Source organism: Anser cygnoides, chromosome 9 (assembly GCF_040182565.1).
Source record: "Anser cygnoides isolate HZ-2024a breed goose chromosome 9, Taihu_goose_T2T_genome, whole genome shotgun sequence".
In the NCBI taxonomy this organism is placed as follows: domain Eukaryota; kingdom Metazoa; phylum Chordata; class Aves; order Anseriformes; family Anatidae; genus Anser; species Anser cygnoides.
Window position 1 is genome coordinate 12190861 of NC_089881.1, and position 16924 is coordinate 12207784.

Here is a 16924-nt window from a genome sequence, read left to right on the forward strand (position 1 = left end):
AAGGAAGGAAGCAAAATTCATTGTTCCTCTGCTAACAAATGAGAGGATGGACGTGTTAAAATCCTATGGAGACTCGTACACCTCCCTTCTTGGTGGCAACTGAGAACGCGAGAGCAGGAGAAAACCGATTTCTCTCAAGTTGTCAGGGGGAAGAAGGCAGGAGGCCTGGAGAATTCCCTGAGAATTTCCTGGTCTTCGAATTTCTTGGGATTCGTTCCCCAGCAGTCTCGCTGGTACTGTCGTAGCAGCGCGCTTGGTGGCACAGATCTGTGTGTGAATGAGAAATGGGCTCGCCGTTACCTGGAGCAGCTGGCCCAGGGATAAAGCCCAGCATCAGGGACTGGGCCACGTCCCACAGTTCCTGGTGGGCTGGTGCAGGCGATCTGTTCACAGACGTCCTACTGCTCGGACTGACTGCAAAACACTAAACCCTTCCTGCTTTAAGAGCAGACAAACGAGCAGAACAGCAGCATCTGCTCAGGGCCCAGTGAATGGCTGGGGTACTGTCTAACAGTCCTCCAACAATACTGGCATGAGGCTGACACTGTTCATGGGGTCTGGTCGCAGTGGGGTTTTCTTGCCGCAAAGCACTTTGCGGAGCTGCTCTCCAGGGGGGCGGCTTGCCTTGCCTTGGGCTTGCTGATCCCATCCTGATGTTCCCTCCTGGGTCAGCGCAGGGTCCAGGTTATGATGTCTTATTCTGAGTAAAGAATAGCTGCTGCAGCTGAGAAAGGTAATTCCAGTTATCTCAGATTCTGTTTATATTTAAACCTAAATTAGGTTTTTCTGTGTTGCCTAGCTTGATGAGTTCAATGGCAAAAAAAGGGCTGAAATGGGCTTTAATGGGCGTGCTGGCAGCGGGCTGCAAATGCCCATTGGTCCCTGTGGGGAGCCTGCAGGGTCCAGCTGCCCTCCTGGGTTCCTCTCCTGGGCAGATCCTGGAGGCAGCCGCAATGGGGGGAGCTGTGCAACGCGGCTGCTCCGTCCTCCCGTTCTGGGAATGTCCCGCAGGATCATCTGCATTGCTTTTGAAAGCAGTCAAGTAGCTGTTCTGTAGTCCTCATGTTGCGCAAAATAATTTTATTTTGTTCGATGCCCTGGAAGTATTATAGATACATAGTTTTAAAAGGAGCCTTTTTGCTGTACCTGTATTGATATGGATTATCTACACCCCGTAGGACCACCGTAGCCAGCTGGCAAGCTGAAAGCTGGCTAGACTTTGTGTGTTGTGTTTCTGTGGATCTTGGAAAGCATAATATGCAGGTGCTTACGAAGATCAATTTTTTTTTGTGAAATGACTAACTTTTCTTATAGGACCAAAGACTACAATGCTTCGTCTAGCTGTAAAGTTTTTCCCACCAGACCCGGGTCAGTTGCAAGAGGAATATACGAGGTAAAGTATTTTCTGAAGAATTTGGTTTGCGTTATCTTCTGGAATAAAAGGAAAGTAAGAATAGGAGGTCATTGCATCTGTTTCCAAGCAAGACTTACGCTGAAGATAAGTGAAAGAGCACTTTTAAATAGTGTCACATTTTTAATGTGTTGGCAGAGAATGTTACCAGAAAAAACATTTTTCAAAACAGAAAACAGTACAAGTTAGGTCTTGCCAAACATCACAGTATCAAAAGAGACGGGGTACAGGGGAAACACGTGTAAACAGAACCTGTATAAAATAATCAGTACATATTTTAATAAATGATTTATGCTTTAAGCTGCAGAAGTCCAAGTTTTAAGTACACTGCAACTAGCAAAGACACTTTACTGTTCAGATTTATCACTGGTGCTTATAACGGGTTACTTTTGCCAGTTGCTAACTTTGGGTGAACCTTTGGTAAATTAAGCAGACCCAACTACTCAATAGCACCAGTGAATGTGGTTTGAAATCTGTGCTTGTTAAAAGGACTTTTTTTTTTTAATGTTTAGAGAGCTTCTTTAATGCTTTTTCCAGATTTACTATGTTTATTTGGAATTCTTTTTATAGATTCATAAAGGTTCCTTATTGTCATCCTTCAGATATACTTAAGAACAAACAAGGATGATAACTCCCGTGATGCGATTGCCTCTTGTAATGATTGATATTACCTAAGTATTTCCTTTACTCCCAATTTTCTTAATTACTGTTACTTGTAGGAATTTCCTTAAGAATATACCTTTTTGGAGCAGGAACTGTGTTTTTCTCTACTTACTTAGTATTTATTGTGGAATTATGGTCTGTGTTTAGAGCAACAAGGTATTTCATAATGCTATTAAGGATATGGACTCTTTATGGTAGCTGTATTGAAGAAGCCAATATCGCACAGTCAGATACACAGAATGCAGAGTGTATGTTATAGGATAGTATTTAGTAGCTTCTTACACTACTTAAAAAAAGAGCCTTCAAAATGTATACATTTTATTATCTTTTTGCCTTGAGAATCTAATGCATAATTATTTTAAAATTAATTTTCATTTAAAAAAAATCTTTTGTTCTCTTTTCAGAGATTTTAAATATTTGTAAAGTCTTTAAAATTATTTTTAATAGTTGAATAGTTCGTTAAAGAATATTGATCAGTCTTTTAGTTTAGGTTTATAATAATAAGATATTGCTTATTTACTGCTGCCTATTTACACACTTTCTTCCAAGTAAAAAGAAAAGCACAAAAGACTTGCCAACATTATATTCATAAAAAAAAAAGTACTGGTTGAGGTTCTAAGTTCGTCCTTATCACTGCACTTTCGATCCTGTCATGTTCTTCTTCTTTCCCTGCGTTTTTTCAAATAAACCTATTCGTCTTTAACCAGTGTTTTGGAAAATACTTTGGTAAATTATCATAGTGCATAAGAAAAGTCAGTGTAATTTCTTACTGTCTTTATAGACTGCTGACATTATTGTCCTGGAAAATGCAATCACCAAGTAAATGAATTATGAGCAAAAAATATTTTTCCTAACAAGACACTAGGATCAGTAATGTTCTCTCAGCTCCATGCTAATAAATAAAATCAAGTGAAGTCTTCCTTAAGTTTCTTTCCAGCTAAAAATTACAGCTGCTGTTACTTCATAACTCAAGCTGGTTAAAGAGTGTGGTTTTCCTTCTGCTTCCTTGTTCCAGTGTGTTCACTTACGCTGATAAATTGCACTGCGCAGCTGGATTAGTCATGGGTTTAGTTTTATTTGGATGTTCTTGATAGCAAGGCTTCCGTTTTATGTTGTTTTTGGAGAGCAGGAGAATTAGGAGATGCTCGGGTTTTTTTTTGTGTTTTTTTTTTTTTCTTTTTAAATACTGTTCAATTGTTTTAAAATTCTTTCCCATGTCAAGGTTGTACTTCTTATTCTCTCTTTTCAGGTATCTGTTTGCATTGCAAATCAAGAGGGACTTGGCAGAAGAACGACTAACCTGCAGTGACAATACGGCAGCTCTTCTCATCTCTCATCTTTTGCAATGTTAGTATCGCCACTGTGGTGGCATCAGCTGATGTTGCTATTGCTACGTTGAATTTAAGAGCATACAGAAGTTTTTGCCCGCATTCTGATAACTAGGAGGGTTTTGTCTCGCAGTGTTTCTTTTCCATACATGCAGTAAACCTGCTTGTTTTGAACAGTGGGATTACAGTCAGGGCTAGCTAGTTCCTGGTGTTGTGGGGAGCAGCTGCTATTTATGTACAAGATAACTTTGGCTCTGAGGAGATTGTACAAAACCAAAACCCCTGCGTGTTGTCTTGCTCTGGCTCTGCAAATGGGGTCACTGTCAGACAGCTATGCTTCCTTAAGTTAGTTTCTAAATTTTCCAGTGGCTGGAAGGTGATGAACATACAGAGATTGGGCTGACGTTTCAGAAATAAAACTAGAAATGTGAGAGAACAAGTTCAACACTAGAGTTGTCAGCAGCTTTTTTCTTTGGAGGGAGTGGAAGTGGAAATTGGAAGCAATTGATTTGGGAGCTCTCCATGTTTCTGCTTACTCAGTCTGTAAGCAGCTAAAGAGCTAAAAATGTGTCCTTTAAGTCAAGCAGGTTGAAAGACTGATTGGTTTCGAGACCAAATGAGTTCAGCTTAGCCTGCCCTTTCAAGCAGCAGCCAAACCTGTAATATGAGCTGCAGAAATGGGGTTTTGTGCCTCCTTGCTTACTGGACACAAAAGCTTTTAAATTACACTTTTTCATATGTGTACTACTAAGTAGTTATTAGTTCTCTACTCCTAATTAGTTTATTAAAACATAACTATAATAATATTAGTTATCTTTTGGAAGACCAAAACTGTATTATGTATGTGGTTAGTGAGTTGCACAATTAAAATTTGCTAATGATTTGTCAAAACTTTGCAAATGTTTTAGGAACAATTCCAGGACAGCATGGAGCTGTTGAGCAAATCTCAGTGTCCGGCCTTGCTTATCTTGTTCTTACCCTACTAGAAAAGTAGAAACAAGAAGGAATGTGATTATTTTTAACATAAAATTATTTTACAGAAGTACCTTTCGTTTTTGTTGTTGTTGTTTCGTATGCTGGGTTGATTTTAAACAGGATATTGCCATGTTCTGTTAAAGAACAGCTGTGTTGGATGAGATTATTAGTTCATGTAGCCCACTCTCCTTTTTCTGACAGTAGTTAATAGCAGATGCTCTGGGGAAGATGTGAGAAACATAACAAGCATCTGGTGATACTTCCATTACTGCATCCATCCAACATTCTTTGCATGTGACCTTTCAAAGTCAGATCGACTCCTTATCTCTTTGTTTCCCTTGCCGAACTTTGCTTCATTGTATTTCTCAAATTAGTTTTTGAATTTGCTTATATTTTTGGCACCCTCCCATGAAAATGAGCTTCCCAGCTTAATTTTTCAGGTTGCACAGGAAAACATTTTCTTTTTTTCTTTCTTTATTTTTTACTTTTCCAGCAATTATGAATTTACCAAATGAAATTAAAATGCAAAATTTTATGAAATTTATTCATATATATATATATATATATTTTTTTTCATTCAAATTGTAGTTTTATATACATCTGCTGTAAGTCCTGTGTGCCTAATGCTGTTCTTTTCCAAGCAAATGACTTCTGGTCTCTTTCATGTTTTATTAGATGGAAGCTGTTCCATACTTTTAAATCTTTTTTTTTTTTCTGCAAATCTCTTCCTAAATCTATAGTGTCATTTCTGAAAAGTGTGGATATGTGAAGAGGAGGCCAAAAATCCAGATGCAGGCACTATATGAGTTTATAGGGACACACAAGACTTCTTTTCTTCTTGCTGTGTATTTAATTTTGGACCATTCCTAAAATTTAATTTGCTGTCTTACCAAGTAGGATTATCCATAACTATTGTTATGTATATTTAAAATAAATAAATAAATAAATATGCAGGTGTGTTGTGAGGCATTTGCAAAGAAGGCATGTTTAGACAACTGAGTTTTTCTGAGAGTCCCACATCTCCGACTTTAAACAAGTCTGTTTTTCAAGTAATGTTCAAGTGCTGCTGTAACCTCCGGGAAGTCTGCTTGGGGTAGATGTGTGCGTTTTGTAAAGTGAAGCTGGATACAAAGTGTAATGAACAAACTGGAAATGCTGAAAGGAAAATATAGTCCAGCTCTTGGGGTCTCCCCCAGGTCCTTATGAAGTATTTTCTGTCCTTGTTCCTTTTCCATTGCTTCTTTGTATTTTAACATTGTTTTATTTTCTGTAATAGCTGAAATAGGGGATTTCGATGAATCAGAGGATCGGGAACACCTGAAAACAAACCAGTATTTGCCAAACCAGGAAAGAATCCAAGGGAAGATCTTGGAGTTCCACAGGAAGCACGTGTAAGTGAGGGGGACCAGGGCCATGGAGCTGGGGAGCTGGCAGACTGGCTTGCTGGGGGTTGAGTACTCTGTGTGATAGGATGGCATTAAAATGCACGTGCTGAACACCAGTTATATCTAATTAGAAAGGATGGATGTAGCAATAGTTACTATTGATACTTTTTTAATGAGAAGTTTTAACATGTTTTAGTCTGTTTTGTGTGTGAATATAGCGATGCAGCTATTTAAACTGGGAGAACAAGACAGTTTGTCTGAGGGCAATCTAGAGGTTTGTGTGTGCTGACTTTCCCATACACATGTGGTTTAAATTAAAGGCGTATGGCAAAAGGAAAGCCACAATGAGAGCGTTATTTAAACGTCTACACTTTTCCAAATCCAGTGGACGTTTGGTAGCGTAGTGGGCATTTATAAGAGGACAGGTGATAGCAAAAGTGAATGTTTGTTTTTCGTTACACAAGTTAAATGTGTATTAATTGTAGTATGGCTATGAGAGTGGGAAAGATGGGAGAAGAGGCCATAGTTGTTGGGCAATAGCTTTTCTCAAGTAATATTACAGTGTACTTTTAATAAAACAGCAAAGAAACCTATCATGAGCTTGTAATAATGGTTTGTAATTCTTCAGAATTTCAGGTTTGCAAAGGTTAAGTTTAACTTGTCAAGTACGTGTGTCTTGCTTTTGTCTAAATAATTAGAAATAGATTACATTGTACTCTTTAAAGCATGAAGAAAATGGAGAAGGATAGAGGAGGTAGGGGAGAAATAACTTTCATCAGAATTTATGCAATACCTGATTCTATAGTCAAAGTATTTTTGACATAATTAAAGTTTATTAGGGACGAGGGAGCTATTCACTACAAATATAAAATTAATTTGAAGATAGTCAGGAAGTGCAAAAATGAGTGCTTTATTATTAGAAATGTCCACTTCTCCCACATCGCATGCGTACAATACAGGTAGGTCATACGTCTTCAGTCTTGTTTAGCGGGTCTTAAAATGTGAAGATATGCTTAGTCAAATATTTTGAGAAGTAAAAAGATTAGGAGTATAAGGGAGACATGGTGCTGGTGAAAGAAAAGTCCACCAGTGAAGAGGTTCCGTTGTAACCAAAACAGTACTCAGAAAATCAGTGTTTGCACTTCATGACCTAGATTTGCTACAGCTATGTTCTTTTTAATCTTTTTAAGCATGCAATGCTAACATTGATAAGAAATTTCAGACTATTACCTGTCGTGACTGGTCTTCTAACCTCACTCATGCAGTTCTCAGAGTTGACAGGGTAAATACTGAGATGTTTAATAAAATGGTGATAGAAGCTTGATTTCACCTGATAGGTCTGTCTTTTCTGTAATTTTTGAGATCTTGTGTATTAGGATTTAGCAATTTGAAGTGCTTTTATAAGGTGTGAATATCAACACATGCGATTTAATGCTCGTGGCTATGCATCATAATCCAAATACATTATTAGAAACTTGAATTTTCCTTTCACTCTGCTTAGGTAAACTTAGGGATTGTTGCTGACAGACTTTCTTTTAAGACAGAACAAGGCGGTTTTTCAGGGCAGCACCTGTATTTAAGGTTAAGATACATTGCATAATATTAAAAAAGCAGTTCCTGACAATTTTAATATTTAATTGCAGTTGTAGATTTCTGACTATCAATACATATGGAATTTCAGCTTTGTTGAATCTCGATGAAATAAGATATTTGTTAGTTGTTTTCTACTTTCAAAACTTTGAGGTGTGGGTGGGAATTATTAAGGAACAAACTAAATGTCATTTTAAAGTAATTTGAAGTAATTTTTGAAGGAAATTAAAATGTGTGTTAGGATTCTTCATCATGGGAAAAGGAGTTGGGGGAGGAAAATCATTTACTGCACAGAAATATTTCGTTATTTCTCATGTCAAGAGAGAGAAGTGCTGAAACAAGTCAGCAAATAGCTTCAAAGCAAATTAAAAGAAGAAGAGGAACATCCTTTTCGTACAACTCATAATGACCTTGTAGAACTTACTGCTGCAAGATGTTGTGAAGCTACAAACGGATTCAAGGAGGGTTTTGATAATGTTGTGTGTTACAGGCTGATGGCTTTCAAATTTGAGATGAAATGCGTGAGATTGTAGTTTTGGGATAAATACATCCAGACCATGCAAAGAACAGTCTTTGGTTGATCGTGTGGCTGGATCTGATTGAATTGTTTCTGCTTGATTGCAATTTTGTTTTGCTTTTTTTGACAGAAAGGCAGTGTCTGTCCTGACTCAGGGACTGGTATTTTTTTTTAATTAACCTTGGGCTTTTCTTCTTTTTTCTTTTCTTTTCTTTTTCCCTCCCCAAACAAGCTATTTTTCGTCATTCTATACAATAAAGGAAATTTTATATTTTCACATAAGAGGAAAAAGTCAGAGGAAAGTTAAAGGGAAAGATTTCATGCTTCATAAGTGTACTTTTCATTAGTTTGATGATAATTGTGTCTAACATAACCATATTGTTGAAATGATGGCAAACCTTCCTTTAAAACCATGTTTTTAGAAGCATACCTTCAAAGCATTTCAGATTATAGGCATTTAGGCTAGAAAATGTTACAGTCAAATATCAGTGATACCTGAGTAGCGTCAAGGCCTGCTTTAAATCTCCTTGCTTCTTTGGAAAATTTTTCTTACACAGATTTAATTTTGGAAGCATTGCGATCCTAAAAATAGCCAGGACTTCCTTACACGTCTCTTTTCTCTTTCCTTACCCAGTGAGTATTGGCCACCCTTTTCCATTTTTAGTAAGAGTTGTGAAGGTCCCACATTTTCTCAGAGTTTGCACATATTTTTCCGCGTTTCCATGTTACAAGGAGCAAGTGGAAGCATGGACCTTATCCATTTGTCTCCTTCCTGCCAATGTGAAGCTCTGCTAAATGAGCAAAATCTTTCTTCTCTTTTTTTATCATGCCTTTGCTTTGTATTTTTGTTTTGGGGTTTTCTTTTCACTCTGTTTCCTTCATTTCACCTTATTTTCCCTCTGGTTATCTTTGCCAGACTGCTGTTTTCTTCAGCTAATGATTACTTTTGAAAGAGACATCTTGTAAGTTTAGCCTCCTGAAAAGGGAACCCATTTCTGATGAGATGGCTTATCGCCAGATCACTGCTGCATCATCTCCTCTCTTTTTGTTTCTCTGCTCTGCAGCCCTTACTTTGTTTTAAACACGCTTACTCATATACCAGTGTGCTGTCGTTTTCTGTGCAATACCAATCTGGGAGCATCGATCTGGCTTTCTCAGGCTGGAGTCACAGCAGGATTCCTTCTGGCACCCTACGTGAGTTGTGGATGTGGGAGGATACATATGGCTTCACAGGGGGTGCTTCATCTCTGTGGATGGCACTGTGGCGTGTCTTTTCACATCAGAAAGTTGTGTTTTGATGTCACATAGCTTCACCGTAACTATTAGGACTGGTAGAAAAGGAATACAACAGAACCTGTGTATCCGTTCTGTATCAAAAGAAGGGCAAATCTACTGAGGAGGTTGTATTCAGAAAGATGGAATTCTAAGCTTTTCTTCTATTAAATATGCTTTTTTTTTCTTTTACAAATACTTATTTTTTACTTTCAGAAGTACAAAAACATGGGTTTTATATTTAACTTCGCAGTAAACAAGATGAGTTGTATTTTTGGTGCAGTGTGTTAGTTATTTGCTTTGGTGAGAGTCTGAATTAACTTGACCTATTTTACTTATATGGTACGTTTATACTCTGAAGATGCTGTATTAGTGGTTGTACAGTTAAATCCAGGTGTCCCAAATGCTCAAAATCTCATGCTTTCTGCCTTCCTGCAAGTAATGCAAGTAGAGTGCTTGCTGGGAGGTGGTTGTAGTCCAGAATTAAACATCAGCGAGTGGATACCTGAAGAGAAGTGTAGATTCTGTTTTGCTTGATGGATTTCTCTTTTAACATAATATGCTTGCCTTCAAATGGCTCTGGTTTTTGTGTGTATGTGAGTCAGGAAAGAAACAGAAGATTTGTTAGATTTATATCTATTTCCATTTGCTGTTAACCCTCATGTACTTTCACAACATGTTAGCCTGGTTGTCTGTGATTTAAATTATTTTGAAACCAGGATGATCATAAATTGTAAATTAGAAAAACTATAATTTTCGATTGCTTCATAGCCTAAACGATCTGTGAAAATACAGCATTTTGATTACGTGATCTTTAAAATTCTGTATTAATCACTGATTTTAAAAGCTCTCTACATCACAGGACATTTAACAGCATGTTTTGAAGCGATTGTCCTGATTGCCACATGAATATTGTAACACTTTACAAATATTTGTCTAGATGAGTGTACGTAAGGAACCTTTATATTAAAACCTATTGCACTGACAGCAGTTTTTGCTGGAAAATACTTGTAAAAGGTAGTCTGTTGTCCATTGACCTGGGGAAGACTAAGCAGATTTATCTGCTTAATGGATGAACAAAATTAGACCAGATTGTTTTCGGGCTGGTCTGTACAGCTTAGTCTCCAGCAAACATCTGAGGTAATTACTCTGAAACTGCTCCTCATTTGTAAACGTTTGTTGTGCAGCGAGAGCTGCTTGGCATCGCTCCTAGCTTTCCCCACTCCAGACTCTTCCTTGTTTGGTAGGTACGGGCAGGTTTTGTGTATGAGGACACCCTTCAAAAATTCTTTATTGTTCCTGAGATGCACCGTGCTCTTGCTTGTATCTGATGGATCAGAACATAAAATACAGGCATTCTGCATCAGTTATACTGGGCAGTTCTTCAACAATTTTTAATAACATACTTTCACATTTTCTGGTTGCTATTTATACTGTTTTTTGCTTCCCTTCCCTTCCAGCCTCAGCAACCTTAGCATCCTCTCTAAAGACAAAGCATTGCATTCATTCTTAATGCAGCTCTATTCAGAAGAATTATACCAGGAATTAGTGTGGGTGGTAGCACAGTGTGCCTAGAGTGGAATTCAAGAAGCTGTGGCCAAAATTAATATTTATGATCTAACTTTTTTGTCTTGTCTTGTATGTTTAATAAACAGAAAGCATGTTACTGCAGTTATTTTGACACCATTAAGGAATCTGGAAGAAATGCTAGTAATGCTTAAAGCCGGTATAAAAATGCTTTATTACAGCATTACTCATTTCAGTAAGGGAAAGAGAAATGTGCTTTACCAGTTTAAGCTCCTAGACATAACTAGCATATGTGGTGTTAATACTGCTTGAAATACTACTCCACTGCTCTTTATGGAGTTTGGTTGACATTTATTTTTCCATTTGAAACTAGATTTTTGTTCTTTTGTGCTTCACAGTTCTTTACAATTGCTTTATACATACATGGTCATATAATTTTGACATTGGGATAAGGTTGGAATTTGCGAAGTCAGGAATTTCACTGAATCCTTGCTTTCTCCAGTTGGAGGGGGGGGGGAAGGAAAAGAAAAAAAAATGGATTTCCTGTTGTAGTGTTTTGGATTTTTTTCTCCAGAATGAATAAGGCAATAGAAAACTGTTGAAATCATATCGTCAAGTATATGTGCTTTCAGGCTTACTTTTCTCAGTGCCCTTTTATGTATGTGTGTGCTTTAGACTAAGGAGTATTTTATACTAAGAATCAAAGAAACATTATTTCTTCTAACTCCCATTTAAAAAATGTTATAAAAGTAAGTTTTCTGTCTGTACTCTGAGTTTGAGATGTGAATTTCTCACATGAAGTTAATATAAATATTGTAGTCATTCCTGTTTTACTACATTTAAATGTTAATAACCATTTACTTCAACATTCTCCATTTGTATTTAAAAGAAAGTGGTTTAATCTAAAAGATGGCTATAGATAGGTAGAAGGAGAATGTGTGGGAAGGCAAGCCAGGGTAGCAGGAGAATTTATTTGGAACTGATGCGTTGGTTGGCACTACGTGGTACACAAAAATATATCATGGGATAAATGGTTTGTCATCTGTTTTAATGAGATGGAAGACATTTATGCAAGGAAGGCAAGTCCGTGGAAACGGGATTTTAAAAATTTGTCTTTGACCGTGTGTGCAGGAATCTAACCTGGTTTCAGCCCTAATTGGTCCTAAATAGAATAATCATCGGTTTTATCTCTCATGTCTCCCTTGTGGCATTACATTTATCCTAGCAAACTTGTATGCTGCAGGAATGGTTCCACCAGTGCAGGAGCGTGGATGGCTGCTGCGGCTCTTGCTTGGAAGGAATGTGATGTTTGTTATTTCTCAGCATTTTCAGCAGGGAGACGGTGGCGTCCCCCATATGGCTGCAGCTGATGCAGTCCTGCCAACCAGTGCCCCAGCAGCTCCTGTGCTGCTTGTGGTTCCGCGGTGTTGGTGCTGGAGAAGGCCTTCAGCCTCGCTATCACAGCCTGCTCTCCTGGACCACGTTTATGCCCCAAATCGGCCTGCAGCATTGCCTTGCCGTGCTTTTAGTTTACAGACTGCCATAGGCCGTCAGTGTGCCAACAGGCTTGTGTTTGCATTAAGGGCTTTCTTATTTTGCAGCCTAATGGCAGTACTTTGTACAGCAAGAGCTCCTTGATCTCCACAGCAGCTCTGTTTCCTCTCGGAGTATCCTAAAACTCCAGTCTGGACCCACCCAGAATGATACAAGCAGTTTTGAATCATAAGGAAAACGTCTCACCAATATGAGGACTGGTATTTCAGTGGATGATTTTAAGAGCTACATTTTGGGGTGGTCCATATTTTGGTGTCCTGGCCCTCACAATTATTGTCTCAGTGGCTTGAGAGCCCTGCCCCACCTGTGTGTCAGGGCCAAGAAGGCGTTTTAGCGGCTCCGTGTCTCCAGCTCGAAGGGTTCCTCTGCTCCTGTGTTCACTGTGCAGAGGAGCCTGACGGCAGCCACCCCTGCTTGCAGGAAGCCTGCTGCTCATGAGGCACTAGCAGGAAAATGTGTAGAAACCCAGCAAACTCCCCCTCGTGGAGAAAAATGTGTGGGAAAATAAATACTGGACATGGTGTAGTACAGGAAAATAAATTTTCACGTGCTGGACTTAGCAAACTTACAGGGAAATAAATAGATGCTGAATCTGTGACTGGCGCTTGACAGGATCTGTAATATTCTCCCTACTTGCTTGGACTTTATGCATGCTCAGAAAGGGGATGCTGTGTTTGTATCGATCTTCCTCATGGTTTCAACATTATTTCAACAACAAATGATACTTCAGAAACAATTCTAAAAATCCTTCTCTTTATTCCTTGACAAGGAGGAAATAAAACACCTGAGACTGGGGGAAAGGATTACACCCAGACGTGCTAGTGTAATAGTTCTAATGCAATCCTGAAACCCTACCTGAAACTCTTGCAGTGTTTGCTTTGTTTTTGTCATGCTGGTTACGTAAGACTTCCATCTCTCACTTTTTGCCTGGTTATTATTAATGTGTATAGAAGCAAGAAGAATAAGGGATATTGTGGATTGAATTCTCATTTGCTGAACTTTATTGTTCCTAAATTGAAAAAGCTGAAGCTGAACTAGTTAGCATTTGTTTCAGTGCCTCGGTCTGTGGGACGTTTTAGGTTGGTCATCTGCTGTTGCATGTTCCTCCTATTAAAAAAATCTCAGTATAGTTACTTAACGTGAAGTGAAACTGCCAAACTGGATTAGACAGAAAATTCTGCTTTAGTGCCAGAGTCACAACTTAAGTATTTTAGCTATGTTGTCAGTGTTGTACAACGAAATTGATCTTAAAACCTTCTTTTTCTTCCTCATGACAGAGGTCAAACTCCTGCTGAATCAGACTTCCAAGTGCTTGAAATTGCTCGGAAACTGGAGATGTATGGCATCAGATTTCACCTTGCATCTGACCGTGAGGGCACAAAAATTAACCTAGCTGTTTCACACATGGGTGTGCTGGTATTCCAGGTAAGGTGGGCAGAGCCTACCAGGTGCATCTGTCTCTTTTCATTAGCGTGTCTTGGGAGTAAGTCTCATTTTAATTTCAAGTGTGTCTGATTGTAAAATCTAGCACATTTTTTATGGTCAACAAAGTCTCATTTAGGCCCACAAATTATTGTATTAAGTAAAATGAAACCCTAATCTTGCTTGTACGGTAAGATATCCTGAATATCTGTGGGGTTACAATGTTCTTTTCCATTCCAACTTTCTAGGTTTCCATTCAGTTTTCTAGTGTCTGCTCAGAGACACACAAACATTAAGCTTTGTAGTTAGTCTTGTACTAAAAGATAAAATTGCTTAACAGGATATTGTTACAAGAAATAAGAATAGAACAGAATGGGATGGGGTGTGTGTGCACAAGCATGTATGTATATGCCTGCATCAGAATTCTGTTTGCTGCTCTTCTGAAACTTTTGCAAACTTTTAACTATTATTGTTTCAATTCAGGGCAATACAAAAATCAATACCTTTAACTGGTCAAAGGTCCGAAAACTAAGCTTCAAGAGGAAAAGATTCCTTATTAAACTCCACCCAGAGGTCTGTGTAAGTTCTGCCATAATAACAGACTTGTCAGTGTTGAAAAAAATATTTTTTTTCTTACGAAAAATTTTAGAGTTTTTAATTTTTAAAACATTTTCAGAAAACTAGGCTTGGCTTCACTATTCAAGTAAAAATCTTTACTTTCTCATTCCATGTCCATTATCAAAGATTTTAGCTTTGTGTATTAGCCTCATTGTATCTCTGACATAGGCATACATGTGTGTAAATATGACAGAAAAAAAAATTGAAATAAAGTATTTGGTGTGTAATGTCTGTATACTTTTACTCTGAAAAAGTTGTATTTAATATTTTTCTTGGATATAAATGGCTCATATGAGCCCTCTGTTCCATTACAGTCAAACTGAGCTGAGCTAAATTAAGCATTGACATAATAAATCTTTCTGTTTCAGATAAAAACTTGTTAGGGAGTGCTTTTGACTGTAGCTCCTTAGGACAACAATCTAGTACACTGCTGATACAAAAGACGTTTACTTTCTATGACTGTTTTATCCAGGAACTTGTTGAATATAAGCTGCTTGAATAAAAAAAATCTGGTACATAATCTCTTGATTCAAATATGAATAAAGTAACGTGATATGCCTCAGGAAACAGTAGTTGGCTGAGATGATATTGTTGGAGCTTACTTTTAAGAACTACGTGATTACTCTTACTACAGCCTTATCTTTTTTATATGTCTGTATAGCAGAAGTGTTATTTTTCATGCTTGGCTGATTTACAATAGATGTTTTTTATTGCGGATATCATCAGAGTTACTGGTGCTTCCTTTGTTACTTCCACACTGTAATACAGGTTTATGTTCAACTTAGGGTTGTATTAGAATGGAAAAAAAATATATGGGCATCATATAGATATGTGTAGCTCAGAAATTTGAAATGGGACAGGTTGGCTGCGTATGTCTCACAAAGAAACCCTCAGAAATGTTATGTGATAACTGTATTCTGATGTATGCAGCGTTTTCCTGCCTCTTCCAAATCTCATGAAGTGAGAGACAAACATCAGAACCTCTAAGGAAAAAGTATTCTAAAATCACTAATTATTCACTTCAATATTTTAATTTCTTTCAAATTGCAAATTTTACAATCAGTGTTTCTTAACATGGAATATATCCAGCATGCTACTAAAGTCTTAGTTGAGTGCATTTTAAGCATTTTTCCATTTTCCATGTTAACAAATATTTTTGAAAGCTATTAAATGATTTAAACTGCTTTCAAAATCATATCCATTGCTTTAAAGCATATGAGAAATGATTTAGCAGAGTACTGTATCTCACTGTAGTTGAGCCTTTTTGTTGAGATGTATTTGTACTTTCCTTTTCTATTCCGTTGCCATTTTATGTGCTACTTGGTTTTTGTGTTCTGTTTCCAGGGCCCATATCAAGATACGCTGGAGTTTCTTTTGGGAAGTAGGGATGAGTGTAAAAACTTCTGGAAAATCTGTGTTGAATATCATACATTTTTTAGGCTCTTTGATCAGCCAAAGCCAAAGGCTAAAGCAGTCTTCTTCACCAGAGGGTCATCATTCAGATACAGGTATGAAGAAACATAACGAATTTATTAAAGCTGAATTGCTTGTATCTTAGAAAATGAGATCAAAAGGAAAAAGTATTCTAAAATAATCTCATAATTTTTGTTCACTGCATTTCATAATGTTTGTTCTTTTATGGGTTGACAGTGGACGAACACAGAAGCAGCTAGTGGATTATATTAAGGACAGTGGGATGAGAAAAACTCCGTATGAAAGGTAAATGCAAATTATTTTGTAAGGTGTAACGTAGTTGAGATTTTCACAGTACCCTTATTTCTTAAATTTCAATGGTTTTAAATGATTCTTGGAGGCATTTTCATTATCTGACTTCGTCATTACTAAGGCCTGCTTCAAATTTAAGGTAGCTAAACTAAATTTTTTGCCAACTTGTAATCGCATTACGGTGTAAAGAAGCGTATAAAAGTTTCAGTATTGCATTTTAATTTAAGTGGGCAGCGTGTGACTTAGAAATCTAGAAGTTCAGTGTATTTTGAAGACGCATGTATGTCACCCTGTTCATGTGTTTGAGCAAGGGGTAGTGGTAATTAAGCGCCCTGTTTTCATCCATTCTTCCTGAAGCTGATGTAGCCTGATGCTTTTCAATGTTGTACTTCCACATATTAACAGTGATGAACCTATTGTGTACCCATCTCCCGTGTCCTAGTATTTATATTGTCACAAGGTAAGACAGTTCAACTTGCTAACTGGGCAGTGAAAGAGGTTTGTATATATTATTTTGCAATACAATAACTGCTAGAGTTGATTTGACTCTAGAAAGTCCAAAATAAGTTTGGGAACAGTGCCACAGGGAGAGTGGTCTCCTTTCTTGGCAGTATTAAGCTGCAAATATTGAGTCCGCATCACTTCGTCATCATTGCTTTGCAGTATTAGAAATTAGAGTGGCTTGATAGAAGGACACCGAAGAACGGTTGAGGCAGTAACATCAAACTCAAGCTTAAATCCAAAATGGCGTTGTCATAGTTCTCAATTCTTGAACACAATTTTCATCATATTGTTACTTTCAGAACGTAATGCAACTAGTATCCCTGGGCAGTAGTGGGTCATTTCTCTTGCGTAGAGGTTGCACCCTGAGGTCAATCTAAATACTGATGGTGACGATCACTGATATTTACAGATATTACCTGATGTGTAGGATGTG

General features: G+C 37.7%; 1 protein-coding gene across 7 annotated transcripts in view; it reads left to right on the plus strand.

Moving 5' to 3' along the window:
- FARP2 (FERM, ARH/RhoGEF and pleckstrin domain protein 2) overlaps window positions 1–16924 on the plus strand; it is an 80287-nt gene that overhangs the window by 27779 nt on the left and 35584 nt on the right. For 6 of the 7 annotated variants that reach the window (XR_010833670.1, XR_010833671.1, XM_067002664.1 and 3 more), the window contains exons 5-11: window positions 1315–1393; window positions 3324–3421; window positions 5654–5768; window positions 13500–13647; window positions 14128–14223; window positions 15607–15770; window positions 15913–15981. Coding sequence is in view for 5 of the 7 variants with exons in the window: in XM_067002664.1 (XP_066858765.1) it covers window positions 1315–1393; window positions 3324–3421; window positions 5654–5768; window positions 13500–13647; window positions 14128–14223; window positions 15607–15770; window positions 15913–15981 (769 nt within the window). In the remaining 2 variants the exon portion in view is untranslated. The remainder of the gene's footprint in view (window positions 1–1314; window positions 1394–3323; window positions 3422–5653; window positions 5769–13499; window positions 13648–14127; window positions 14224–15606; window positions 15771–15912; window positions 15982–16924) is intronic. The other variant, XM_067002665.1, reaches the window with a different exon arrangement.